Source organism: Martes martes, assembly GCF_963455335.1.
Source record: "Martes martes genome assembly, chromosome: 1".
Taxonomy (NCBI): Eukaryota; Metazoa; Chordata; class Mammalia; order Carnivora; family Mustelidae; genus Martes; species Martes martes.
In genome coordinates, this window is record NC_137888.1 from 214730658 (window position 1) to 214757433 (window position 26776).

The 26776-nt window shown below is 61.6% G+C and overlaps 2 protein-coding genes across 2 annotated transcripts in view; one reads left to right on the plus strand and one right to left on the minus strand.

The window, feature by feature from the left end:
• The window catches only part of ZFR2 (zinc finger RNA binding protein 2), a gene marked incomplete at its 5' end in the record, with an annotated part of 44487 nt that extends 28701 nt beyond the window's left edge, over nucleotides 1-15786 (plus strand). Inside the window, 13 exons of the mRNA XM_080817044.1 lie at nucleotides 546-774; nucleotides 1881-2038; nucleotides 2881-3000; nucleotides 4373-4497; nucleotides 5140-5272; nucleotides 5954-6144; nucleotides 8301-8472; nucleotides 11095-11233; nucleotides 12114-12211; nucleotides 12657-12752; nucleotides 13402-13513; nucleotides 14045-14142; nucleotides 14716-15786. Of these exons, the coding sequence (XP_080673170.1) occupies nucleotides 546-774; nucleotides 1881-2038; nucleotides 2881-3000; nucleotides 4373-4497; nucleotides 5140-5272; nucleotides 5954-6144; nucleotides 8301-8472; nucleotides 11095-11233; nucleotides 12114-12211; nucleotides 12657-12752; nucleotides 13402-13513; nucleotides 14045-14142; nucleotides 14716-14895 (1851 nt within the window). The 3' untranslated portion in view covers nucleotides 14896-15786. The remainder of the gene's footprint in view (nucleotides 1-545; nucleotides 775-1880; nucleotides 2039-2880; nucleotides 3001-4372; nucleotides 4498-5139; nucleotides 5273-5953; nucleotides 6145-8300; nucleotides 8473-11094; nucleotides 11234-12113; nucleotides 12212-12656; nucleotides 12753-13401; nucleotides 13514-14044; nucleotides 14143-14715) is intronic.
• Nucleotides 1-26776, minus strand: part of FSD1 (fibronectin type III and SPRY domain containing 1) — a gene marked incomplete at both ends in the record, with an annotated part of 516986 nt that overhangs the window by 322872 nt on the left and 167338 nt on the right. The gene's annotated exons all lie outside the window — the stretch shown is intronic.

Sequence of the window (26776 nt, forward strand, 5' to 3'; positions counted from 1 at the left end):
TCACCTTCCTAAGGGCCTGTCTCGTCCCCTCCTTCGGCCCAGCCAGAGCAGGCTCTCAAAAGCCTGAGCGAACTCAGGAAGCCCACAGAGGCGAGAGCAGACGCACGGAGGAGGGGAAGCAAGCAGGAGGAGGAGAAGTGGGGGAAGAGGAGGCACGGGCCTGGCTATTCGAGGGTGCCGGCAGGAGAGCTGGGACCCAGGGGAGAACCTGCGGCCAGCTCTGGGCGGGGGCAGGTCTGGGCTGTGAGTGTCAGAAACTTGGAGCCGGGAGACAGTTCTGAGGCGGTTGTCTGCGAAGATGCTGCCGGCGGTGAGGTGGTCGTTCCAGGAGTGCAATGAATGGGGCTTGGAAGCAGGAAGCATGTTCTAGCAGGAGTGATGCCTGCGAGCCAAGGGCGGGCTGCTGGGGCCTGGGATGGGACCTGCGCCCGCCCTCCCCGCACGTTGCCAGCCCCATCCAGCCACCAGGTGCTCTTCCTGCCTCTCGAGGAGGTCTGATTGGGCCCTGACCGGGGCGGGGGGGGGGGGGGCTGGGTCTGTTCCAGGTCTTGAAGCTACACACGAAGTTGGGGAAGCCCATCCCTACCATAGAACCAGTGCCCGGGGACTCCAGCTCGGCCCAGGCCACCTGCACCAGCCAGCCGGCCCCCCTCACTGCGGAGAGTCCCCCCGCAGGCTCTGCCAAGCCCACAGCCCCTGCCGGTCCCAGCGCGTGCACCCCGAGCAAGTCAGCACTGACCAAGAGACCGGCGGCTTTGAAGGCCGCGAGTGTGGGTACGTGTCACAGCCCAACGCCACGCCCGGACTCACTCCTCATGCTGGGATTTCAAAGAAGCGCTTGTCCCCTTCCCTTGTGGCATGCGTGCTAACCGTCACCGCTCTCCAGAGGGCCGAGGAGGCCCTGGATGGAGGCCAGGGGTGGGGAGAGGCAGCCCCTCTCTGCCACATTCCCGCCGCCTTTGGGCCATACCCTTGGGAAGCGTGGACAGAGCCCGTGGGGCGGTGGTGGCAGGATTCACAGCCCGGTGCTCAGGGTGAACAGAGTGGGCTCTGATGAATTATGTGGGTCTCAGGAAATTGAGGCGGGCTCCTGGGTCCCCCACCTGCGGCCCCATCTCCCCTGGGTGTGGCCTGCCTGGGGGTACGGATCGAGCGGCGGCAGCCAGGGCCCATGTAGACACGGACTCTGCTGGAGCGGCGGCAGCCGGGCCCATGTAGACGCGCACCACACGGACTGCTTCGTGGCGTTGCCCCTGTTTGCCCTCCGCAACTCCGGAAAGTAGGTTCCCCGTTTGCAGAGGGACAAACAGAGGTGAGGCAAGGTCCCATACCTGGCGCTGGGCCACCTCACGCACAGTGGAGGTGGGATTCAGACCCAGGGCCGCCCCAGGCTCTGCTCTCCACCACCGGCTTTGCCCAGGTTGGGGGAGGAGGATTTATTTTGAGCCTCAGTGGCCCTGTGTTTGGAGTCCACACACGACACGAACTGCAGACCAGAGAGCGGTGTGGTAACAGAGACCCGTCTCCCCTGGGGGGCCCATGCCGGAGGGGGCTACCTTGACCATGACTCTGGGTCCGGCTGGCAGAGTGGGGCGGCCACGGGCTCCTCCGCGAGAGGCCTGCCACCTGGGCCTCCCTGCGGACGCGTTCAGACGGGCACCCAATGTCGCGTGGTGGGCCGGAGCTCTCAGCTGAGACCCAGGCTGGCACGAAAGGGGCCTTTTGGGACCGGGGATCCGACCGACTGATGTCACGAGGGAGTCAGCGGGGCACAGGAGACCCTGGTGTGCATCTCATTCCACCCTTCATGCGGGCGGCCGGGAAGCCGGCCCTGGTTTCTGGCTGGCGCAGGTCGCGAGCAGCCCGGCTCTTCCTTCCAGGGCCCTCCAAGCCGCAGGCAGCAGGCAGCAGGGCCCCAGAGGGCAAACGGGCACACCCCGCCCCAGATGGGCCTGGAGGTCCACTTGCCCAAGGAGACTCCACAGAAGCTTCTGGAAGCTGTGCCGCGCAGCCGGTGGGCCCAGGCTACGTGGAAGAGGTAACCGTGCCAGGCTTCCGCTGTGCCCCGGGCCGTCGGCATGCCCCCACTCCCCCTCTGGGCTGTGCTGAGGGACTCCAGCAGGGGTCAGGCTTCAACACCGCGCCCCGGGTCTCCATCTGAGATGTACGCACCTATCCACGCGCAGTCCGTGGTGAGCCGCAACATCTTACGGAACTCGCTGGAAGGTCAGATCCTAGAAGGCAGGCCTGAGACACAGAGGCCTGGTGTCCCTGGGCGTCAGGAGCCCGTGTGCGACCTCTGTGGCCACCGCCCCGAAGCCCAGAGCCTGCGAGGCTTGTCTGGAACAGCTTCTAGACCCAGATTTGGAAGCCTTACCCCCCGGCCGCTTCCCTGCATCCCAGGCTCCCCTTCACGGGCTGAAAGGAAGTGGGCACGTTAGCATTTCTTCTGGTTGTGTTCAGCTACTTTTGCCACCCCAGATAGGAGCCCCGCCGGGGAAGCCCTGGCATTCCGTAGTTGAGGCGATGACGAGGTGCATGAAAGCCTCAGGGGGCACGGCGCACGGCAGGGCACGTGATGGCTGCAGCTCAGGATGGAGCCGAGGCAGGGGCTCTGTGGACAGGCGGCGGGTGTCTGCACCCCTGGGTGGGGAGCGGGCTGGAGGAGCGGGACAGGACAGCGGCCGAGGGCAGCTGGGGCACCGGAGGGTGCGTTGGTGACATGCCGGCTCCCCCAAAGCCCGCTTGGCAGGCGGGACACCAGTGCGCAATCCTCCCGGGACGGTCCGGTGTCCCCAAGGGGACAGGGGGGTGCCCCTGCCCGGGGAACCAGGCGCACTGCGTGGGTGGCGGCCAGCTCAGCAGGGCGCTGTGTCTCAGGTGCGCAACGAGGAAGGCAAGGTGGTCCGGTTCCAGTGCAGCCTGTGCGAGTGCAGTGTCGGGAACGCCACGGCCAGGGACACGCATGTGCGGGGCCGGCGGCACCGGCTGCAGTACAAGGTGTGCGGGGCTGGGGTGGGATCTGACTGCCAGGGTTCCTGCACCCCGTCCTACGCCCCTAGCAGGAGCTCCGGGCCCTGGGGGCCTGTCCCCCACATTCCCTGGAGACCGTGGCAGACCTGGCCCTGGCTGGGATCCCCATGGCGTCTCTCGGCTCTGCACCCACCTGTTGCCAGAGGGGGTCCCTAAGCACATGGAACAGGCTCACAGATGCACCCGAGACGGGGCGTGGGGACGACAGGGGAGCCTGGGGGCCAGGGGTCATGACCCAGGGGCCCCTGCTGCAGCAGGGTGACCGTCCTCCGGGAGCTGTTCCTCCGAGGGGCCCGGGAGATGGGTGCTGAGACCCCCAGCACCAACAGGGCCTTGGCTGGGCTGCTCTACTCCCCACTTGGGGTTGGCTGTGGGCCCTTGGGCCCCGTGGGCTGCACCGGAGGAGGGGCTGAGAGCTGCCCCCCACCGGCCTCCGTCTCACAGGTTCGTGGGGCAGTGGGACGAGTTGTCGCCTGCATGCCCCTCTTCTAGCTGCTCCGTTGGGGTGTCACTCACGTGCCACACAGTTCACCCAAATGAAGATTATGGTTTCCTGGCTTTTACCGTGGTGTAATCACAGAGCTGTGACCCTTACGTCTCTCTAGTTCCAGAACATTCCATCACCGCAAAGTGAAGCCTCATCCCCATTAGCAGTCACTCCCAGCCCCCAGCCCCCACGAGCCCCCTTCCCAGTCCGCAGACCAGTCTGTTCTGGGCGTGTCACACGCGTGGACTCACACCCCGTGGGGCCTTCCGTGTCTGGTTCCCTCCCTGCGTGTCGTGGGCTCGGGGTCTGTCCCCGGGGGAGCGCTTGGGGGCCTCGCTCCTGCTGGTGGCCGAGGGATGCTCCTGTGCATGGGGGACACACTGTGTATTGGTCCGTCCATCGATGGACACGTGGGCCATTGGCAGGAGCAAAGGCCCCCTAGACGGCGCTGTGTTCGTGAGCGATGAGCGAAGCACCGTGCGCTGCGTTCCGCGGGAGAACCTGCAACGCTGTTGAAAACGCGGATCGCCGGGTCTCACGCAAACGGCGTTTCGGCTGAGTTAGCTTGATTAGAAATACGCCCTTGACGTTGGCTTTGCTGTGACCCATCCGTGGTCAGCGAGGGCGTCCACGATGGGGCTGGATTTCCTTCTTCCCGGGCTGCTGTGTTGCGGCCGCGCTCCCCGCGGGAGCTGCCCGTTTTGTGGGTCCCTGGAGCGTCCCGGCTCTGGGGGCTGGAGCCCCGTTGCTGAGTGAGCCCGCAGGAGGCCGTGGGCTGTGGGGGCTGCTGAGGCTCCTGGCACTTGTCGAAACGAAGGTCTCCCGTCTCACAGCCCTTCCTGCCCTTTCCAGAAAAAAGTGAACCCAGACCTCCCGATCGCAGTGAAGCCCAGCCACAGAGCTCGGAAGCTTCTGGAGGCCAGGCTGAGGAGGCAGAGGCAGCTGAGCAGGAAGCGGCTCGAGGAGATGAGGCGCTGGTATGCGGGGAATTAGGCGCACGGGGTCCCTGCCGGGCTGCCCTCACCCTCCGCTCGCTTTCGGGCCTGAGGACCCAGGAGCTCGCCCCTGCAGTGTAGGCAGGGGACACCGCCCTCGGGGCAGCACAACCCCGCAGCCGTGGAGCGGGGCTCTGGGCTCCCGTTCACAGGGAAGCCCCGGGTCTCTGTGCGCCCTGACCCCGGCGTCCCCCGACCCCGGCGTCCCCCGACCCCGGCGTCCCCTGACCCCCGACACATGTGTCACGCCTTCCTGCACCCTCTGCAGCCGTTTGAAAGCGTTTCCTGATGCGGTGTCTGATTGATGGAAGATCTGGGCCGCGTCTGAGCTGGGGAACAAAGCTCAGGACAGACCCGGGGCTGCAGTCACCCCGTCCTTCCCCACCTGTTGCCCTTGGCCTCCGTCCTCCCGGCCTGCCTCGCCTCAGTCTCCCTGGTCCATGGCGGGGGTTGGGGCAGGCCCCGTGTCATGGGCCCCCGGGGCCCCATTGGGTGGCGGCTGCCCTCTCCAGTGGTCCTGGAGCCCCAGCCTTGCTCAGCCCCTGCACGAGGCGCGCTTCTGATGTGGCAAGCCCGGGGCTCCTGCAGCCGCTTCGAGCAGCTTTTCCCCCTGGGTCCCTGCAGGCGCCAGGAGCTGTGTAGGAGGCGACTGGAGGAGGGGCCTCAGGCCCCCGATGAGCAGCCTGGACCCTCTTCGCCCGACCAGCACTCTCCTTCCCTCGCCAGCAGGCCGGGGGCGCCGCCCGGCTCACCTCTGGTGGGTGGTGGCCTTGTCCTGGTGCCAGAATGACTCCCGCTGCGGAGGTCCCACGGGCGGCAGCCTTCTCAGGCCCTCCCTAGAAGGACCCGAATCCCTGACTCCTCCAGGAGCGAGGAACACGACTCTGAGCCACGACCCCTGAGAGGTGCCCAGGGGTGGGAGCTGGCAGGGCCTGAGGGTCACAGCCCAGCCCCGTCACTGGTCACCAGCAGGAACCCCGGGCCCGGGCCCCGTCACCGGCTGCTGGAGTTCCCTTGGCTCCCAGGCCCCGGTCACCACTTCCCTCCGGAGCCCTCGGCATCCGTCCGTGCAGACTGGGCCGGGGACTGGATGGGAGTCTTCCGTTCCCACCTTGCTTGGGGGGGGGGGCGCCCCGCTGAGTTGGCTGAAAAGCCTCTGGCTCCCAAATGGAAGGACATCACCAAACGGGAGCCCACAGGCCCCATGCAGTCCCACATCCTCGCCAGTTCACCTCCTCGTGGGTCCCCATCCCTCCTCCGCCTGGCTCTCTGCTGCCCCTTGCCTGTCACCCCCAAAGCCAGCCTGACTCTGGGGGCTCTCCAGGGCCCCCTGCTGCATGTGCCATGCCTCAGCGGGGCTGACGCTCACCCTGTCCCCTGCGCGCCCGGCGCCCGGGGCCTCGCCACCTGCTCACGACCAGCCCGCCTTTCCCAGCAGTCCGCACGGCGGCCAGAGTCCAGCGATGACCGGCACGTCTTGTGGAAGCACGCGGCCATCTACCCCACGGAGGAGGAGCTCCTGGCCGTGCAGAAGGCCGTCTCCCACTCGGAGCGCGCCCTCAAGCTGGTGTCCGACGCGCTGGCCCAGGAGAACTCTGGAAGCCCAGCGCACGCGGGCGGTGAGCACAGGTAGAGGGGGGTCACTCTCCGCTCCCCAGGCACCGGGCCGACTGAGCGGGGCAGGGAGTCCCCCCAGGTGGAGGGTTGGGGTCCTGGACAGGACATGGTGGCAGCGGGGCAGAGGCGCCTCACTCCGATCGGCTTTGAGCTCTCCGAGGTCCTTGGGACTTCACAGCCTGCGGGCGGAACATTCCCCAAATGGACACTTCCTACCGAAGGTGCATCTAGAAATGTTCCTCATGAAGGGGGAACCGGTCTGTTGCTCATCTGCGAAAGGGAGACTGAGGGTGACTCTGACCCGTCCTCTTCCTCTGGGTGTCGGTGAGGGTCCCCGAGTGGGAGAGCCCCCGAGCGCCCTCGTGAATCACTGTTACAGTCGCTGTGGCTGTCGAGGCGTGGAGGCCTCTCCACCTGGGATCTGGGCGAAGTCCGTCTTCCAAGTCCTTTCTGTCTGGGAGGCCGCCCTTGTGTGATGCTCGAACACGCCGTGCAGCTTACGTCTCAGCCACGCTGGCGGGGACGGTCTGGGGGCACGGACGACCTTGTGCGCCCATCACCACGGTCGGCCTCCGCAGCTGGCGGGCGTCTGTCCTGTTAAAGTCCGCGCGCCCCCCCGCCCCTGCCTGGCACCCCCTCCCGCACTTCCCGTCCCCGGGGCTCCGCCCGTGCTGGACACCGCACGCGCAGGCCAGAGGGGTCCTGCGGCGCCCTCCCTTTTGCGTCCGGCTGGTGCCACTCCGTTCCTTGTTAGCACAGTGTCTGCGCCCTGGGGGAGCGCACAGCCCAGCCCCCGCAGACTCGTGCGGTCCGGTGACCACAGGTCGGCCTCCACGAGGTGCGAGGTGCGTCCCAGAGCCGCCCCTTCACGGCCCCAATCTCCGCCTCCCCGAAACCTTACAAGGGCCCTGTGCTCGGAAAAACAAAACCGGCCTCGTTCCCCCAGCTTTCACGTGACGTTTCCGTCCCATCACGTGTGCGGGGGCGGCCCAGAGGCCAGGAGCTGGCCCCGGAACCGCGGCGCCGGCACACTCGGGCAGCAGTCCTGCACCAGCACCAGGAAAGCAGGCTCCACAGAGATCAGACTGTGGGTTTGGGGCTGTTTGGGTTCACAGTGGGTGTGAATTGAGATCCAGGTTGATCAGACGAGCCTCTGAGTCTCTCCGTCTGCAGCCCGCCCCCCACTCCCATCCCCTGCGCTCTGCCCTCCCTGGTCCTTGCCTCCATCCAGCCATCTCCCGTCTGCATGGTGCTGGTGACCTCCCGGCCCGGTCCTCTAGGGGGGCGCTGGGCTCCAGCACACGTGGTCCAGAAGCTGACAAGAAATGCATAAACGGGGGCACCTCGGGGGCTCCGTGGGTTAAGCATCTGAGTCTTGATCATTTCAGGGTCGTGAGTTCAAACCCCACGCTGGGCTCCTCACGTACAGCCTACCTAAAAAAAAAAAAAAAGAAAGAGAAATACATAAATGAATTTAAAAACAAAAAAATTCCAAAAACAGCTCCTCCCTTTCCCCAGGAGTGTCACAAAGCAAGCAGCAGCCGCTCCTGGGGCCGTGGGGGCACTTGGTGAACGTGCCCAGGCAGAGGGCCCAGCGAGGGAGCAGCCTCATGGGGCTGGAGCACAGGGACCAAGGGAGGCTGGGGGTCGGGTTGGGAGAAGCTGGGGTGTCCCCCACCTCCCCCCTGCAGAGGCCGTAGGGCCGAGGCGTGCTCAGGCTCCCACCGCGGCAAGCTGGCCTGGGCTTCAGAAGGGCAAGCAGGGGCCCGGGTCAGGGTGCTGTGGGGCAGGGCCTGAGGGGAGAGGGCAGGCTCCCAGCCAAGGAGCTGAGGTGCGGGGCACAGTGACCTTGGAGACGCTTGGGAGGGACACAGAGCCCCGGTCCCCAGCTGGCTGAGACCAGGGGCCACGGGCATGGCCATTGGTGGCCTTCCTCAGAATACAGATTATCAGGAAGGAGTAAAAACCAGCAGTCCTTACTGGGCACGTGCGACTTGGTGGGCTTGTCCCCAGGGGTGCGGGCCCATTTCACAGATGGGGAAACTGAGGCAGAGGCCCCGCAAGGAGCCCGTGAGCGCAGGAGCGGGGGGGGGGGACTCTGGCGGCGGCCCCTTCTCCCAACCCCTTTCCCCCGTGGGTCTCACACATTTGCCGGCTTGTCTTGACAGTGGTGGCTCCCCCTCCGCGCGGGTCCTGAAGGGCGTGATGCGGGTTGGCCTCCTGGCGAAGGGCCTTCTGCTGCGGGGAGACCGGATGGTGCGGCTGACCCTGCTGTGCTCGCAGAAGCCCACGCGCGCCCTGCTGCAGAGAATCTCGGAGCAGCTGCCCCAGCAGCTCCCGGTAAGAGCCCCGGGGCCCGGGCGGCCGCCAGATGGGATGGCCTCTTTTCCAGGCGATTCGAAGAAACAAGAGATGGGCTGTTGGACCCAGACCGGGTTGATTTTATAGAAAAGTTGACGAGATAGCGAACTCCGGGGTTCCTTTATAAAGCGAGTCTAGGGCAAAAGAAAGGAGGAAAGTGCCCCCTCACTGCGGATGCCGACTTACCAGTCGTTACAGGGGTGAGTGGAGCTGAGACCGGCCCCGTGAAGACCCATTTGGGGACTATGGGAGGGACCTTGGCTCCTCTTCTCTGGACTGTCCTGGGACGATCTCAGCAGAGACCGTGATTGGTGGAGGACCGAGTTTCCGGGGGTGGGGGGGTTCTCCTTCCTGGTGAGTCTGTTTCTGCGTCCCCAGAAAATCCAGCACCGGGGCCCACACAGACCCAGGCCTGCCCTCCAGGGCCCCCACTCTGGCCACGAGCAAACTGACATCCAATGTGCCACTAGAAATGGAAGTCAGATGCCAAGGAAGGAGCACTGGCAGGGACGGGGGGAGGCACACCAGAGAGGATGGGGGGAGCCATGTGTCCCGATAGGGATGGAGCACTCGAGGTGGGAGCTAGAGACCGGGGGGCCGTGAAAGATGGAGGAGGAGTGGTCCAGTAGAAGGACCTGCGTTTGTCGGGGCCTGGATCACACCAGGCCTGAAGGCCATATAGGCAGGTAGGCCTGCGTTTCTCAGGGAAGTGGGAAGACAGGAGGGTTTTGAGCAGAGGAGTGACACACCCCCACTTGGCGGATTTAAATACTCCTTTCCATGGCCCAGTTGGTTAAGCCTCAGACTCTTGATACCGGTTCAGGTCATGATCTTGGGGTCAGGGGTTCGAGCGCCACGACGGGCTCCATGCTCAATGGGGAGACAGCTTGAGGCTCTCTCCCTCTCCCGCCCCTGCTGCTCCTCCCACCCCCAGTCTCGCAGATGAAGTGCACCAGCTCTTTCTTTATTTGAGAGAGAAATCAATAAAAATCGATTTAAATGAATCAATAAAAATCGATTTAAATGAATCAATAAAAATCGATTTAAATAAATCAATAAAAATCTATTTAAATAAATCAATAATAATTGATTTAAAGAAACCAATAAAAATCAATTTGAATAAACCAGTAAACACCTGTTTCCTTTGCACTCATGGCACAGTGGTTTCCTGCGAGCCACTGTAGGGCTGTGACTGTGGCTCAGAGGCAGCCTCACGAAGGCAGCCCAGGCCGTGGCTGAACTGGCAGAGCCCCACCCACCCCCAGTGGTGGGAAGCATTTGAACCCAGAGTCTGACTCGCTGCCCCCCACCCCCCGCCATGCCGGCCAGGTGGGGAAAGATGGCTTAGCCGGGGCAGAGAGCATTTCTAGGGGTGTAGAGACAGCTGCCTGGAGCTCCACGCAGCTCGGGGGCGCCCTGGCCAGGCATCTCAGAGACTTCAAAACAAGGCGAGGTGCGCCATAAGGCCTCTCTGGGCAGTGGGCACGGGACCACGTGCTTTGGTTCTGAAGTCTCCTGGAAGGGCCTGCCTGTGAGGGTGACCCATGCAGGGTACCCCCAGTGAGGGCCGGGGGCCGTGCCTGGGCCCCTGGGGCAGGTGAAGGGTGACGACCAGAGCCAGAGGGGGCCCGGGTCTTGCCTGGAGGCCCCACCCTCCCCTGCTGTGCCCAAACAGTAGCTTGTTCTACCGGCAGAATCACCTTGCTGCTTTCACGCAGCGCCTCTGGGGTCCAGTCGCCTGTGCATGTTTAAGGAGCCTCATTGTGTTACGTGGCTGACGAGCATTTCATTGCTGTCCATCCATAACTTGAGGCGCCCCTCCATGTAGTTGGACATTCAAGTCGTTTCCAGCAAGAAGATAACCTTATACGCACGTGAGAGCTTATTCCGGGAGCAGGATTGCTGGCCAAAGGCATGAGCCCCAGATGCTTCTGGTAAATGTTGCCAGGTCAGTCTCCACCAGCAGATTATAGATGCCCGGGTTCACCAGCCCGGCTGTGCCCCCAGGCTGTTGAGGTCTGTCCTCCCAGGGGACAAGGGTACCTCGTTATAGTTCTAATTGCTTCTCTCTTAGCATGTGTCGTTGCATAAAGAGGGTCATTTCTATTTCTTTTCCTCAAGCTGTTATATCGCGCACCAATTTATTTATTTATTTATTTTTTAAAAATATTCTATTTATTTGACAGAGATCGCAAGTAGGCAGAGAAGCAGGCAGAGAGAGAGGAGGAAGCAGGCTCCCCCCGAGCAGAGAGCCCGATGTGGGGCTCGATCCCACGACCCTGAGATCATGACCTGAGCCGAAGCCAGAGGCTTTAACCCACTGAGCCACCCAGGCGCCCCACCAATTTATTTTCTTAATTGGATTGCTGCCTTGTTGTTGATCTGTGGACGTTCTTTACATATGAAGGCCCCTACGTGCTGGGTTTGTTATCTGTGCCCGTTGCTGTGTATGTGTGCTCCTGCAGGGTGGGGGCTACATGTCCATCCCTTGCCAGTTCCAGGCCCCCAGCACAGGGCCCAGCACTCGACCGTATTCTTGCTCGTTTACCCGTGGTTCTCAGCTGGGGTGACATGGACTCAGGTTGCATTCACCCTTCACAGATGGTGACAGAAGACAAGTATGAGGTCTCCTCTGACTCTGAAGACAACATCATCATTTCCTCCTGCGAGGAGCCCAGAATGAGGGTCTCTGTGTCGGTCACCTCGCCCCTGATGCGGGAGGACCCTTCCATGGAACAAGGTGCGGCCAGGCTTGTCTTCCAAACTTGTCATTCTCGAACCTTCTTCGCGATTGTTTTGTCTAACCTTCTTCTTTAAGTCAGTTCATTTTTGTCACTTAAATGTTTCAAGAGGAGCACCCTGGAACCATTGGTAGAAAAGGTTACCAGTTGTCGTAGTTATCTAAAAAAAATAAATACCGAAGATAGAAAAACATCGTTAAATTCTAGCTGAAAGCCCCGTTAGGCTTTGCTCAGACACATGAACAAGGGGCAGACAGGGCACGTGGGGAAGTGTGAGTGGTCCGAGGCCGCTGAACGGGGCTGGCCGGCGGGAATCCCTGCTGTGTCCCTCCCACGTGGGGGTCCAGGGCCTGGCTGGCTGTCACTGGAAGGGAGCTTCGAAAGCCCCTTCTCGCAGACACACCCCTGCTGGCCCCGTCTCAGCCTGAAGGAGGGATTGATCCGGGACATTTATGCACACGGGACACTCAGTTCCATCGCCTGACCTCTGTCTGTGATCCAGGGCCTCCTGGAGCAAGGAGGTGGGTGTGGGGTGGTGCTAAAAAGGCAGGAGAAGGTGCCTGAGCCGCTGCCAGGCTTGGGGCCTTCTCCGTCAGTGGCGGCGCCTGTTGGAATCTGATCCACTTTCCCCCTTGTCGCGACGCACTTGGACGTGCCTGGAAACCCGGCTTCCTTCATAGCTTCCCACCTGAACCGTAACCTGCTCACCATGGGACTGCAGAGGGAGAAGATTTGCAGGGAAATGACTTCTCTGGTCCTTGCAGTGTCCTGGAGGAAAGATGGTCCAGAGCCCTGGACCCAGGGTTGGGGCCATGCGGCCCAGTGAGGTGGGAGGAGGAGGGGGAGGGGGCACCGTGCCCACATGCCCTTTCCTTCTAGAGGGAATGCAGTTGCCTCCACCCGACCCAGGCGATGTCCTGAGCCCGGAGAAGAGCCTCCAGGCACTGGCTGCCCTCCGCCACGCCAAGTGGTTCCAGGTCAGGGGACGGGCAGGGGCGGTGGCATGGGGGGTCTGCCCTGTTGCTCAGGGCTCAGGGTACAACCAGGAGGGGCAGCCATCTGCACGGCATGTCCCCGGCTGGCCGGCCGGCCTCTGTCCCCCTGCCCAGCATGACCCCGACACTCATGTCAGGAGCGTGAGCAGAGGGCTTGCTGCTCCGGGGGTGGGGAGGCCGCGGCCCCGGATCCACCCGATGGCGGCCGCTGGGGGCTCCGAACGGGGCCTGTTCAGTCAGTGTGGGGTCTTTTGGGGAAAGGACTTGGCTCCCAGCTGCCACGTTGGCGGCCAGCCGGCCTGTGCCGCCCCCTCCCCGGCACCGGAGTCCCTCCTGGGCCTGGCTCACAGCCCTGAGCGTCCGCCCTTGTGCCCGGGGCCCCGTGCACGTGATTCCCTGACCCGATGGTCTACTTCTTCCCCCGAAGGCTCGCGCCAGCGGCCTGCAGCCGTGCGTGATTGTGCTCAGGGTCCTCCGTGACCTCCGCCGGCGTGTGCCCGCCTGGGGGGCCCTGCCGCACTGGGTAAGGCAGCACCACGGGCCTCGTTTTGCCCGAGACACATGCCCCCCGCTTCCCAGGGCTGGACTGTCCAAGCACCTGAACAACAGCTCCTGTGCCCCCATCCCAGCTCCACTCCCTGCCCTGTGTGCGGCGGGGACAAGGTTCTTGACACCACCCCCTTACAGACACGAGGTCCACGCTGACACCGAGAGGAGGGGGTTCCCTATAAGTCTAGAAGCACCCCCGAGATCATGAGCATCCTTGCAGGACCCCTCCAGGCGGGGTGGCTCCCTGGGGCGGGGGGCACGCCAGGGCAGCTCGGTGGGTCATTGGGATCCCCGCTAAATGCACGAGGGTCCCCGAGAGCGGTTCTTTTAACCCTTGGGATGCTGGCCCGCGGTGTTTGTGTGCCTGGGATTAGCTGGGGAGTCAGAGACGTGCAGAGTGAGGTCATCTGTGCTCAGCCAGGCCCCAGGGAGGGGAGGCTCCAAGGGTCCCCCTTTGTTGCAGAAATTCAAGGGGGAGTGGCCCCGAGGGAAGGAGCTCGGGGGCCCCTGGAGACCCCGCCCAGCCCATCATTGCTGCTCTCACTCCGGTTCAGGTGGGAGGCCAGCTGCCCCGAGAGCTCTCCCCCAAGTCACGGCGTCTCTCCTGTCCCCACACTGCCCAGGCCATGGAGCTGCTGGCGGAGAAGGCTCTGAGCAGCGCGTCGGGGCCCCTCAGTCCTGGGGACGGCATGAGGCGTGTCCTGGAGTGTGTGGCCTCAGGGACACTCCTGACAGGTCAGTCCCCCTGGCCGGGGAGCCCAGAGCACGAGCGCACACTCGGGAGCCCCGTTCAAGGCAGACAGGAGGATGGGCGGACAGACCCAGAGGCTCCAGAGGAGGCCCATGGACGCACCCGCGGAGGAGAGCGGGGCGCGGGCTGGGGCAGGAGAGGGCCCCGCCCTGGGGCAGCACAGCCCTGGTTCTTGGGGGGCCCTCCCGTCCTTTCTGGAGTGCCCCGGGAATCTTGGCGCAGGAAACAGCCAGGGTAACGTGGATAACGGGCTGCAGGCAGGGGGTGTGAACACCGTGTATTTTCCACCGCCAAGGGGAGACCCCACACCGCCCCGCAGTTGAGATGTTCGATGCAGAAAGGGGGTTTCCGGGTTGTTCCAGTGACAGGATGGTAGCAGGTTAAGAGAGTGGAAGCGAAGCAGTGACCCGTCTGTGCAGTCACACCGTGTGAGGGGCGCAGGGACGGACCCCGCGGTCGCGGCTGTCTCTCACGGGCTGCTCTCTCCTTTGCTGTTCCCACTGCCCCTCGCCAAGATGGGCCTGGGCTCCAGGATCCCTGCGAGAGAGACCAGAGGGATGCCCTCGGGGCCATGACATGCCAGCAGCGCGAGGACATCACGGCCAGTGCCCAGGTGCGACAGCGGCCCCGGTGACTCCACGGGAGTGGGCGCGGGGGGGTGGCCCCCTGTCCCCCCCTCCTCTGCAGAGTTGGGCGGGCTGTGGGTGACAGGACTCCTCCTGGGGGCGGGGGAGCCCGGCTCAGGGCCGCACACCCGGGGCCTCGCTGGCTGGGACTTTTCCCCTGTGCCCCCCGAGGCCCCCCTGCCCGTGGTGTGCCAACACCCAGCCGTGGCCTCCAGTGCGACTGGCCCCGCCAGCCCCGAGCACCGGCTGTGGGTTCCCTTTTGTCGGCAGGGGCATTAGCTCTCCCAGCCGCCCGGAATCCATAGTGGGCCTGGCAGTGCCAGGCTGCTTGGGATCTGACTGGGATCTGAGGCGGACAGGAGATGCAGGCAGGGTTTGGGGTCCCCATAGAGGGGCGGGCCGGGGCTGATGCCCCGAGGGGTGTCCTGACAGTGTCCTGCCCTCCACTGACCCCAGCGAGCCCCCTACCTCTCTTCCGCAGTCGTGGGAAGCGCCCGGAGCCCAGGAGGCGTTGCGGGGTGCCAAGGGGTGGGGGGTGCTGACCGGCTGTCTGCGCCCAGCGCGCCCTGCGCTTGCTGGCGTTCCGGCAGATCCACGCGGTCCTGGGCATGGAGCCTCTGCCGCCCCCCCGAAGCCGGCCGGGGCCGCGTTTCCGCAAGAGGCTGCGGGAGGCGAGTGCGGCCCCCGAGGGTGACGTCCAGAGGAAGCAGGGCCGGCCGGGCGGAGAGGGGCCCGCGTGAGCAGCCTCACCCCTGCATGTGAGTCCCTGGATTCATCCCGACGTTGGACCGTCGTGTTCTCTCCATGGGTTTCTTTAAAAACACTTGTGTTTCAGTCCTCAGTGAAACCCTGTTATCAGGGCATGAGAGCCGCGGGGGGCCGCCCCCTCCCCACCCCGCGGCCCCTGCCTGATGATAAAGCGGGGGGCCCCTTGCTAGCTTTCCACTCGCCCCGCGGCCTACGAAGGCGAGGGTTTCCGAAGTGTTTCCTTTGGGTCCCGCAGCTGTTTGCGCCCTTGAAACCCTGCCGAAGGGCCTTCTCGGCTGGCGAGGCGGGCCAGGGAGAGCTGGGGGTTGGGGGCCCAGGCTGAGGGCACAGCCAGGCCCTCAGCCTAGAGACCCCCCAGCCGCCAAAGGGCTGCAGGGCCTGAGCTGGGTGGTGTCTCTCCTGCTCTTGGACCCTCAGGGAAGGTGGTGGAGCCCAGCGGTGGTGAGGGCGCGGGCTGGGCGCTCCCCTCGCCCCCCACAGATGTCTGTGACCCACAGCCTGCCTTGAGCCCGTACCGCCGAGCGCCTTCTAACACTGCTGTCTGCCACTTTGCATTCAGGCCTGGGCTTTGCCCTCGCTCCCACTCGGGTGCGGCCGATGCAGGCCCAGGGGTGGGCCTGGTGGGTGTGAGGGCACCCGCAGCCCCCGCCCCGAAGCAGCCGGATTCCCTCTCTGCCGGGGCGTTTTGTCCAGCTGCCCGGTGACCCTGTAGGAGAAAAGCCCATCTGGGCTCGATCGATCCCTTCGGTTCCGTTTCTGTGTTCAGGGGATGGCGGGAGCGTGGCTCTGCCTCTCATGCGCTGCTGGAGCCGCCCGAGAGCTTGCAGGGGCCGGGGGTAAATAAATCGTGTCTGTTGGTGTGGACTGTGTGGTCTTCCGTTGGGGTGCAGGTGCCCCTGCGGGGCCCTTCCGCCGCTCCCGCAGGGCTCCGAGCAGAGAGCCCGCATCTCTCTCTGGGACTCCGGCCGCAGGTGTGAGCAGCGAGGAGAAAGCCGAGGAGCTGGGCTGCCCGGAGGCTGCACCCCGACATGTGGGTCCCTCGGGCCCTCCCCACACCACTGTGCCCTGGGGACCCCACCCGAGAAGCAGTCATCTCGCACGTGCCCCACAGCTGCTCAAGGAACCTATTTTGGCCTGGTCCCAGAAATGAACAGTGGGCCCCTGAGTGGGAAGGTGGGGGACCCGGGGGGGCTTCCTGGAGGAGGAGGTGGTGGTTTAGCTGAGTTGGGGTTGGAGGCTTTCCGCCTGCAGGGCCCCTACGGAGGGCTCCCTGGAGTTTTCCCAAATGCTCATTGCAAACCTCAGGAGGGAGGGGGCGGTTCATCTGGGGAGCTTTGGTCTTGGGCTGAGTTGACAGCTTCAAGCCCCCAGGGCGTCCCCAGGCAATGGCACAGGCGACAGGGCAGGGAGCAGAGAGGAGGAGGCATGGGGAGTGACACGTCTCAGAGCGCGGGCTGGTGCACAGACCAGGGCTGAGAGACGCCAGGACCCCCTTCTCAGAGCCATGCCGGGGACCGTCAGCGCCTCGTGCAGGCAAAGCCCAGCCTTGTACCAACGGGCCCGTTTATCTGCCGGAAGCCGGAAGCAGCCGGCCAGTGTCTAAGCACTGCTGTCTCCGGGGGAGGGCAGGCCGCTCTCCTCTGCCTCTGGAGCCCAGGGCCTCCTTCCTGGGGGGAGGGGCCCGGCGCCCCCTGCCTCCTGTGGGCACTCCTGTGGGCTGCAGCCGAGCAGGCCCGCGGGCCGCGCAACACCTAGGAGTCAGAGCCAGCCCTTCAGCCAGTCCTGCCTGCAGCCACCTGCCCGCGGCCGCGGATGGGGCACGGGGAGGGTCCCGACCTCCATTTCCCGCAGCAGAGCTTCACCGCATCTGTCCGTGGCTCTGCCATTCAACCAGCTCCCAGGCTCACCACCACCACCAGGGAGTCCTCCTGGGTTCTTCTGTGCCCCACGTCCACCTGCCATCACGGTGACCCGTCTGCTGCTTCAATCCTCCGGCAGTAGGAGCTCAGGATGGAATCCCGAATCCTGACAAAGCCCCGCAAAAGCCCACCTGCCACCCTCTTCCTCCGTAACTCCGCTTCAGACCCACCAGCCCCTGCTGTCCTCAGACCAGCCAAACCTGTTCTCACCCCAGGGCCTTTGCACATGCTGTTCCCACTATCTGGTAAGCTGCTCCCCGACCTATATGGCCAGCGACGCCTCCCTTCCCTCGGGTCTCAGCCCAGATGTCACCTCCTCATAGACTCCTTGAGCACCGCACCCTGTCAGTAACCGTATTGGTCTTCTGTTCACCACACACCACTGGTTGCAACCCACACGCTCCCTTCCTTCCCCCAGGGATGTGAACTCTCTGTGGGCGGGGAGTGCCTCCACTTCACTCGCTGTGGTGTCCCCGGGTCTAGAACCTACCGAGTACGTAGTAGTCACCCAATAAATGCGTTGAATGCCCGAAGCCGTGCTCTGACCCCCAGCGGTGAGTCTCACTGCCGGAGGAATGTGCCTCCTGGCTGGGAGGGCGCTGTTCGTTGCCATCTTATCCCGGGAGACTGTTGTCATGGTTCGGGCGAGAGGCTTCAGCTAAGGCAGGGGCAACAGGATGAAGGGAAGGGAGGGCGGCTTGGCCCCCAGGGCGGGGGCTTGGCGGCTGCGACCATCACACCGGCCCCTTCGTGGAAAGCCGCGCATCCCCGCTGCTATGACCCGCACGTGGTTCCCGGCAGGGGCAGCTCTGGGAAACCCCGTAACCCACGGTTCGCCGGTCCCCACCCCTGGCTCCTGGGGAAGACGGAGAGTATCTTCGCCACCGAGTGGTCTAAAACCAACCCTGTTGACAGGGAGTTAAATCTCCCCCCCCTAGCAACTCCAAAAAAATAAAAATAAAAATCAAGCAGTTGGTTAGCGAAGCCTTGGGTCCAGATGGACGAAGCGTCTGGGGGAGCGGAGCTCCCTGCGAGCCCGAAGAGGGGTCGCGTCCGATCGTCCCTCTCCAGACGTCCCCCCCCCGCCGGCGGAGGACCCCGGAGCAAGCCGGCCGCGCGCAGGCGGGCAGGAGACCCGGGAGACCTCGGGCTGCGGGCCGCGGGCGGGAGCCCGGTTGCTAGGAGACGGTGAGTGCGGGAGCCGTGACGCGGCGGCGTGGGCGGGGCTGCAGCCGAGCAGGCCCGCGGGCCGCGCGAGACGCAACCGGCCGGGCACACCTGCCACCCGCTCGGAGGGCAGCCGGGAAAGGCCCCCCGCGTCCTGGTCTGAAATCCGCCCCGCTGGCCGAGGCAGCGTCTCCGTCTCCGCAGGCTCGGCCGCTCGGGCTGCCCTGGGGGGGTGGGGGGGTGGGGGGCTGCGGCTCCGAGGTCTCCCTGCCCGCCCGTGGGCTTGGCTGCCCCGGACACTTGCCGAGCGGACCGGCCAGAGGACGCGGGTCTCTCCTGCGGTGGAGAAGGCAGCCTGGGCCGGGGTGAGGAGCGAGCCAGTGCCCCGTCTGTCTGCTCAAGTCCGGCCAGAAAGAAAGTTCCGGGAAATATGAAGGTGTTTACAGCTCGATGTCACCGCAGCGGTGTCCCCGCAGGCCACAGGGCGCACGTGCCCCACGTGCCCGTCAGCAGGTAGATGGACACACACGGTACAGTCCACCCAGACTCGGGAAGAAAGGAGGGACCCTGACCCCTGCCACGACGCGGAGGGACCCCGAGGACACGGGTCAGCGAGAGCGGCCAGACCCAGAAGGACCCGTCCCGCAGGTCCCCACTCCCAGGAGGGCCCAGAGGAGTCGCGTCCACACGGACAGAGAGGAGCGGGTGGGAGCCGGGGCTGGGGCAGGGAGTGGGCAGTCTGTGCTTCACGGGACGGAGTCTCCGCGTGGGGGTGGAAGGTTCCGGAAGAGGACGTGGGGTGGCCGTGCGGCAGCGTGAGCGAGCTCCCCGCCGCGGAGCCGTGCGCTTGGACGCCCCACGACAGTAAAGACGGTGACTTTCCCGTCGGCCTTCGCAGTCTAGAGCTCGAGCGCGCTGCGTTTTCCCGTCACACGCAAGGCGGACGCTTCAGAACGACGGCCGAGGAGTGACCCGGGGCAGCCCGAACACCCCGTGTTTCCTTCCTTCCGGTGTCGCCCGCGCTCTCGGGTGCGGAGCGGCTCTCGGTACCGCTGATTCCCGCTGTCCTCCCCTTGACTCCGTCACAACGCGGATTTCTGGGGGTGGGGGGGGGCGCGGGGTTCAGTGCGCTCAGATACTTTGTCCAATGTAATACTTCTGCAGACCTTACAACGTAATTTTTGAAATTGTGGCAATGACCACGTAACATAAAACTGCTTCCTTTCAAAGTGTGCAACTCAGTGGTTTTTGGCGGTTTTGCGGAGGAGTGCAAGCATCACCACTATCTCATTCCAGAACATTCCATCACCCAAAAAGAAGCTTCACCCCCATCAGGAGTCACGCCTTACTCCCCTCTCTGGCACCCTTCCCGTCCGTGGAGGAGCCTGGCCTGGGCGTGTCACACGCGTGGACTCACACCCCGTGGGGCCTTCTGTGTCTGGTTCCCTCCCTGCGCGTCATGGGCTCGGGTCCATTCCCGGGGCGGCGCGTGGGGGCCTCGCTCCTGTCCGCAGCTGATACTCCGTGTGTGGCGGCTCACATCTTGTCAGCCCCTCCTCCGCTGATGGACGTTTCGGTCGTTTCCACTTTTTTGGCTACGATGATGGGATGTAATTTTTTGAAAAAAATTTACTTATTTATTTGAGAGAGAGATGGAAAGGAAGCACGACGAGCAGGAGGAGGAGTAGAGGGGAAGCAGGCTCCCCGCTGAGCAAGGAGACCGATGCAGGGCTTGATCCCAGGACTCTGGGATCATGACCTGAGCCAAAGGCAGACACTTAACCGACGGAGCCACGCAGGCATCCCGGAAGAGGTGTAATTTTTAACAGATGCGTAGTATTCCACAAAAGGACAGGACCCTAATCTTAGCCACCCCCTACTGGTGGACACTTGGACTGTTGTCAGATTATAAACGACAGCGCGGCCAACACGTTCTTGTACAGCTGGGATTCTGTCTCTCCCGTAGATATCCCAAAATGGAACTTCTCGATCAAAGGGCACGAGCGCGTGAAGGCATCTGAAACTTCCGTGGGCAACGTTACGTTCCCCCAGAGCATTGCCGGTCTCCCTCTTGCTGTTAAATGAAGGAGCCCTGTTCTCCGCCCCCAAGTCGGGACTCTGCGTTCTCATTTCCAAAATATCTTCCTTCGCATGGACCGAAGTGTAACAGTTTGGTTTCCTTCTGTGATGTCTTCCCGTCACACGGCCGTTCTCCTGTCTTCTCAGTTACGCGACACGTGTTTACGGCACATCCATCACGCGCCATGGACCGCCATTCACGTGGCTTCTGCGGATCTACCCCCCGCCCCCGAGAGTGTGGAAGCGTATTCCGTATCCAGTCAGCAAGCACTCCGTGCCTTCCCTGGGAGGACCCGAAGAACCAGAAGCTGTCACTTCCCGCGTGAGAGTGACTCCAGTCTCAGTGTGGTCCTTGAACATGTGAGCTGCGGGTTGGGGGCGGGGGTCAGGACAGCTCACTTCACCTCCCCGAGCCTCTATAAAGCTTAATCAAAACCCGCAGCACCAGCCTTGCAGAGCTGGGGGAGGACTCGGTAGTCAAATGCCGTTTTGCACACTTGCTGCCCAGAAAAGCTTCTGCCTCCGGGACGCAGGTATGGGGGAGGACGGGTGGAAAGGTGGAAACCGGTGATCAAGATGGAAGTCACGCAATGGAACGGTGGCCCCTTTAGCTTTCAGAGCAGTTGTTGCTGGTGTTTGGGAATCCCGAGACCAGTGCCTCGTACTCAACCCAGGGTGAAGCCACCCCAAGGGCAGGGGGCCTCCTACCACCTTTGCAGCATGTGCCTCATAAATTCTAGCTAGTGAGAGACCAAAACCCAAAAAGAGGAGAAAAAAGTAACTTGTTGGAGGAAGGAGACAGAACAGAAGGAAGCAGTTGGACAGAAACCCTTCTGCAGGTTATCCTTGGAGAGCTTGTAGAAGACACAGTGGACGGGAAGCAGCTCTACATTTGTCTTTCGAAAAAAGAACATTCCAGGGGTGCCCGGCTCGCTCAGTCGGAGGACCATGTGACTCTTGATCTCGGGGAGGTGAGTTCAAGCCCCACATTGGGTGTGGAGATGACTTAAAGATAAATATCTCTAAAAAAAAAAAAAAAAAAAGAAAGAAAGAAAGGAGGAAGGAAAAAGAACATTCAAAGAACTAGAAAAAGCCCTTGGAAATTAAAAACCTGATAGTCAAAATGGAAATGTTGGCAGGCTTGGAAGAAAAAGAAGAAGAAGAAGACAAAAGAAAAAAGGTGGGCAAGAAAATGAGATCAACCCAGGAAGCCCAATATCAGACAGAGGAGAGACGCCAAAGTGGAAGAAATCACCAGGGAGGTCATTTGAGAAAGTTTACCAGGAATGGAAGACACGACAAAGCCCATTAACTGCCCAGCACAAAAGGTAAAAAAAAACAAAAAACAAAAAAAAACAACAAAAAAAACAAAACCCCACACCAAAACCACAGGTTGAAAGAGCAGGATGTGGTGAAGGAGATTCTACAAGTGTCCAAAGAGAGAAACAACGTGACAAGCAGACAATGAGGAAACAGGATAGCTTCGGGTTGTTCAACTGCCCAAGACTGGAAGCTAGAAGACACAAGACAAGGGAAAGCCACCACCAGCACAGTGTCCGCAGCCAGAGCACCAATCACACGGGAGAGTGGAGGGAAAAATCCCTTCTCTGGAAATGCCTAGAGGGTGCACATTCCCAAAACGAGGGCGCAAACCAAGAAACGGGGAGATCTGGACCCCAGAAACAAGAGCCACCTCCTAGGAATCCCCAAGTGCTGAAACAGGGAAGGGCCAGGGGTACAGCCGGGCTGCAGCCGGCCCCGAGTGGAGAAGTCCATTCCGTTGGAAAGCCTGGAGGAAAGAGAGTGACGTAGACACACGAAACAAAGGCAACTACTAACTTCAGGAAAATAACAAAACAAGTCCTGGAGAACAAAGTGTTCCGTAGTGTTTATTGATCCGCCGCGAACAATTTACACGAGAGTCTGCTATGTGCCAGGCTCCAGAGACAAATGACTGGCCGAGTCAGAGACCGTCCTTGCCCTCGCTCACGGAACATATGTTTTGTCAAGGGGCCCAAGGCAAGTCGGGGGGACAGTCAACAAGAATGAGTAAGACAGGGTCGCAGGCAGTGGTGTGGGCTCAGATGGCGGGTGGTCGTTATGGGTGGTCAGTAAGGGTCTCTCGGAGGAGCTGGTGAGTGGAGAAGGGCCCATCAGACCATGTCTCCAGTTGCAGAATGAGCGATGCAGCAATTTTCCTCGAAAGAGCGGGATGTTCCTCCACCGAATCCCCAGGTCCCTGGCAGGGAGGAGAAAGCTAAATTTAAAGGTGTACTAACTGAGGCAGCCTGATCGGGCCACGTGCTCCAGCAGAAGATCCACTGGGGGCCCAGCAGCCCAGCTGTTCCCACATCTGGCTGCCACTGGCCTGCCTCATCCGCTCTCTAGAAAACTCTTTGGGGGTCTGTCATATACCCGACATCTCACTGGGCAGCGTGTGGACTGTGGAGCCTGACAAACCTAGGTTAAAACTGAAGCTCGCCACTTCCTGTGTCCTGGGGTGGGGGGAGCCACAGAACCCTCTGAGCCTCAGTTTTCACATTTGTGAAATGGGTACAATGACAGTGTTCTCTTCACACATGTCAGTCACTGCTCATTACCCCATCCTTCCCCAATATTCACTGACTTAAAAAATATGTTCCGAGCATCTTCTGTGTGCCGGGAACGAAGGCCACAGCAATGAATGACACTGTCCAAAATCCCCACCCTCGGAGAGCTGATGTTCTAGAGAGGACGCAGCCAGTAAACGAGAAAAAGAAGTAAAACATGTGGTCAGTGAGACCATGGTAGCTCTCCAGAGCTACAGGGGGAGGGGATAGGAAGTGTCAGCAGGTTGAAATATTCTGTAGGGTGCTGGGATGTTGGGTAGGTCTGGGGAGGTATCCCAAGCAGAAGGCACAACTGATGCAAAGGCCCTGAGGTGGGAACAGGCCTGGGAGCTTTGAGGAAGCTTCCTTGGCCCCTGCTGTAAAGACTACATTTCCCAGCTTCCCCTGCTACTCAATTTGGCCGTGTGGCTAAATTCCACCCAATGAAATGAAGCGAAGGTGTCCCATGCATCTTCCAGGAAGAGTCCTTAAAGGGACTCGTCTCCCAGCTTCCTGCTTCCCATTGGCTGGAATGCGGATGGGAGGGCTGGAGCGTGAGCAGCCGTCCTAGCTCAAGAGGTGAAAGTTCCTGTGCTGAGAAAGGCAGAGCAGCAGGATGTCAGGAGCCTTGGTTCCCGACACTGCCCGGGAGTGCACCCCTCAGAGATTAATTTCTATCTAACTCAAGTCTCTAGCACTTGAGGTTTTCCATCCCTGTGCAGCCAATCCTCCTGTCTGATGTGTTACGTGAAGTGCGTTGTTACACGACTCCCTCTGGTCTTTGCCCACGTTGATTTTCATCCCCGTCAGGAAAGAAGGATAAGAAACACGCCCTGCCTTTGAGAAGTTTAGAACCCTGTTGAGTGAGTCCACACACCTGATTAACAGCCCCAGCCTGCCGTGTGGCCACAGACTATAGTCGCTTTGCCTCTCGGGAACTCAGCCGCTCCAATTCTAAAACGAGAGGATTGGCTCCCCCCACATGGCCCGGAGTTAGGAGAAGGGGCTGTTCTACACACCGGACCGCCCGACCTAGGAGAAAGGTAGGCTGGGAAGAGCAGTGAGATTTGAATAAACGAGGACCGGCATTCAGGACGGAGAGGAGGTGGGGCCCTCTGGGTTCTTCGGTTGCACGGGCTGGAAAACGGCACCGGCAGACCCCGTGGAGGGAAAGCGGGTTTGTCGGCTCTTGGAAGGGGACGCCCGGGAGATCCCACTTCCTAGCTGGGTTCAGGGTCCCCTAATCTGACTCACGAATTCCTCGTCCGTCCTAGTCTGTTCATTTCACCCTCCCACGTGTGGACCCATTTTCAGTATTAGGAACCTTTTTTGCTTGCGAGCGGCAGAAACCCCTTCGGAAGCAACCAGAAAGCAGCGAGTGGCTTCCGGCGCTAGTCATGGCATGAGCTCGGGGCACGGCTGCATGCAAAGGTTTTAATTCTTCCTGCAGGATTCCGTCCCGGCTTTCTTCTTGACGCGGGGTGTTCGGGTTTGAAGCCAAGGCCAAGAAGGAGTTCTTGAGACGTCATTGGTGCAAAAAGGTGGTTTTATTAAAGCCCTGGGACAGGACCCTGGGGCAGAAAGAGCCGCCCTGGGGCCATAAGGAGGGACCCATTATATATTTTCAAGTTAGGAGGGGGTCAGGGATAGTGTAAGCCTCCCAGGTATTTTGGAAACGAGGCTCCGGGATCCTGCGGGTGTAGCTATTGTGGGAAGGGTCGTTTATTACCATTTAGTAAATCCTGAGTCACAAACCCTTCAAATGTATATCGGTGGGTCTTGGGGGATGCTTGCCAGCCTATATCTTGGGGGGTGGAGATGAAGTTTCCAAAGGAATTTTTGTATGTTAGAGTAGGCTTATAGGGTCCTGGGGCTTGGGCTAGGATTGACTTTTGCCCTTGGCCAAGTGACAACATCAAGGCCGTTGAGTCCCGAGAGGAATGTCACTCTGCCTCTTTCAAGGACTTGTCAAGGGGCTGTAGGTAGTAAGGAAACGTAATAATTTCTCTTCTGCCTTTGTTCCCACATCACTGGGCCTGGCCTCCTTCCCAAGCAGGCCGATGGGCTCGGCCACCCAGGCCCGGTCCACAACCCTCACACAGACACAAGAGAGCTGGTGTCTCCGGTGAGGAGTCTTTGCGGGGCGTGGAAGCAGGGTCTGAGAAAGGTGGGGGCACCCGAGAAGGCCCCATAAAAGTGCCGTTTGCGGTGCGCACGGGCGCGCACGGGCGCTGGAGAGGGCCGCCAGCAGGACAGGGTGGGTGTGTGCTTTGTGGGAGCAGAAGGCGACGAGGCCGGGGGAGCGGCCGTCAGCCGAACCGGACGAGCTCGGGGCGCCGAACCGAGAACCGAGCGCTTCGGGCTGCGGGGAGCTAGGGAAGGATTTAGTGCTGGGGGGGGGGCGCGTTTCACATTTTCACCCTTAGCCACGCAGGGGAAGGTGAGTGGTCGCAGGAGGAAAAAGCAGAGGCGGCTGGGGAAGCAGGGAGGGGCTTCTGGGTTCCCAACCTGCACCAGGCGGGTGGCTTGGGGCGACCGGGTAGAAGTCTGGAGGCTGAGGAGCCCGGGACTGGGTCCTCCTGGAGCCCCGTCGGATGGTGTGGCTACCAACGGGCTTCCGGCTGGCAGAAGGAAGGGGCTAGGCCCCCCCTGGGATCTGCAATACCCATTTAGTCTTTGAGATTCCAAGTGGCCAATGCTTTTTTTTTTTTTTTAAACGATGATACTCATTAGATTTTTATGTAATGAGTTTACAAAGAATCAGATATTGCTATCACTTAAATTATTATTTAAGATTTTATTTATTTATTTGACACACACACAGAGAGATCACAAGTAGGCAGAGAGGCAGGCAGAGAGAGAGAGAGAGAGAAGCAGGCTTCCCGCCGAGCAGAGACCCCGATGCGGGGCTCGATCCCAGGATCCTGAGATCATGACCCGAGCCGAAGGCAGAGGCTTAACTTGCTGAGCCCCCCAGGTGCCCTGCAATGCTTTCAGGAGTGGGAAGTTCACCCCTTCGGTAGCTCTGACCCAAAGACACCAAGGACGCAAACCTATCTCCCCAGAGGCAGGGACAGCTCACGGCCCTGTGCCCATATGCTGAGGGGGGCGGCCCCCCCTGCACCCCAGGTTAACCCTTGGAGATTTGGGAGCCTGGAGCTGTCCACTGACGTCTGTCGCTCTCCGTTCTCCGCACCTGTGATTCCTCTGAACCCTCCTTCTCGGGTAGGGCCTTCCAGAGTGTGGGACAAGGATCCCTGGGGTCCTGGGGAAAACTTAGGTATGACTCAGACACTAAGTATGAATTCACGGGGGGGGGGGCAAACCAGCCCCTTTCAACCCTCTCCCTGTCTCCCCGACTGCATCAAGGAGAAAGTCTCTCCCGGTGCTAGGGCCTCGCAGGGTCTTACATATAGGCTCCTGTCCTTGCTGAGCAGAGCAGGCAGGCCTCCATCATGGGACCTCCGTCTGCAGCCTCTGGTCTGAAGCTACTGGTGTTACTGGGTTTCCTGTGGCCACTTTGATGTTTCTATTTCAGGCAAGTGATGATGGTTTGCCATATATGGTGGCCCCTGACCCAACTGAATGCTGGCTGCAGTGTCCCCCAGCCCTGGGGCCGCAGCAGGGCCGGTAGCTGGGAGGTGTGGCCATACCGGGACTCTCCCACAGCCCCGCAGGGGGAGCCCTGCTTAGTGGAAATGTGCTGGGACGTCCTCCCAGTTGACATCAGCCCTTACGGTGAATTCCACCACCTCAAAGGAAAGAGGTCTTCTCCCTCCCTCTCCTCCCGCCCACTGCCCTCGCTGGGGATAATCGGAGCTGTTGGGAGGGTCCCCTTCTGGAACTTTCCCTGTGGGCTTATTCTCTCCAGTATAACGGGAGAGGAGAGAGAGGAGGGGACGTGCCCTTTGGGTTGAGTCATACAGTGGTGTTGATGGTGGGTTTCAACAACTGTGGATTCTAGAACCTCAACACATACAATTTCCTAGTTTTTCTTCTAGAATGTTCCATAATAGGGATGTTTTGCAATTCTGTAACTGGGCCTCCGTTCTGAGAAGTCACATGGTGCCTTGGAGCCAGACACTTAGCCTTTTGGGCTG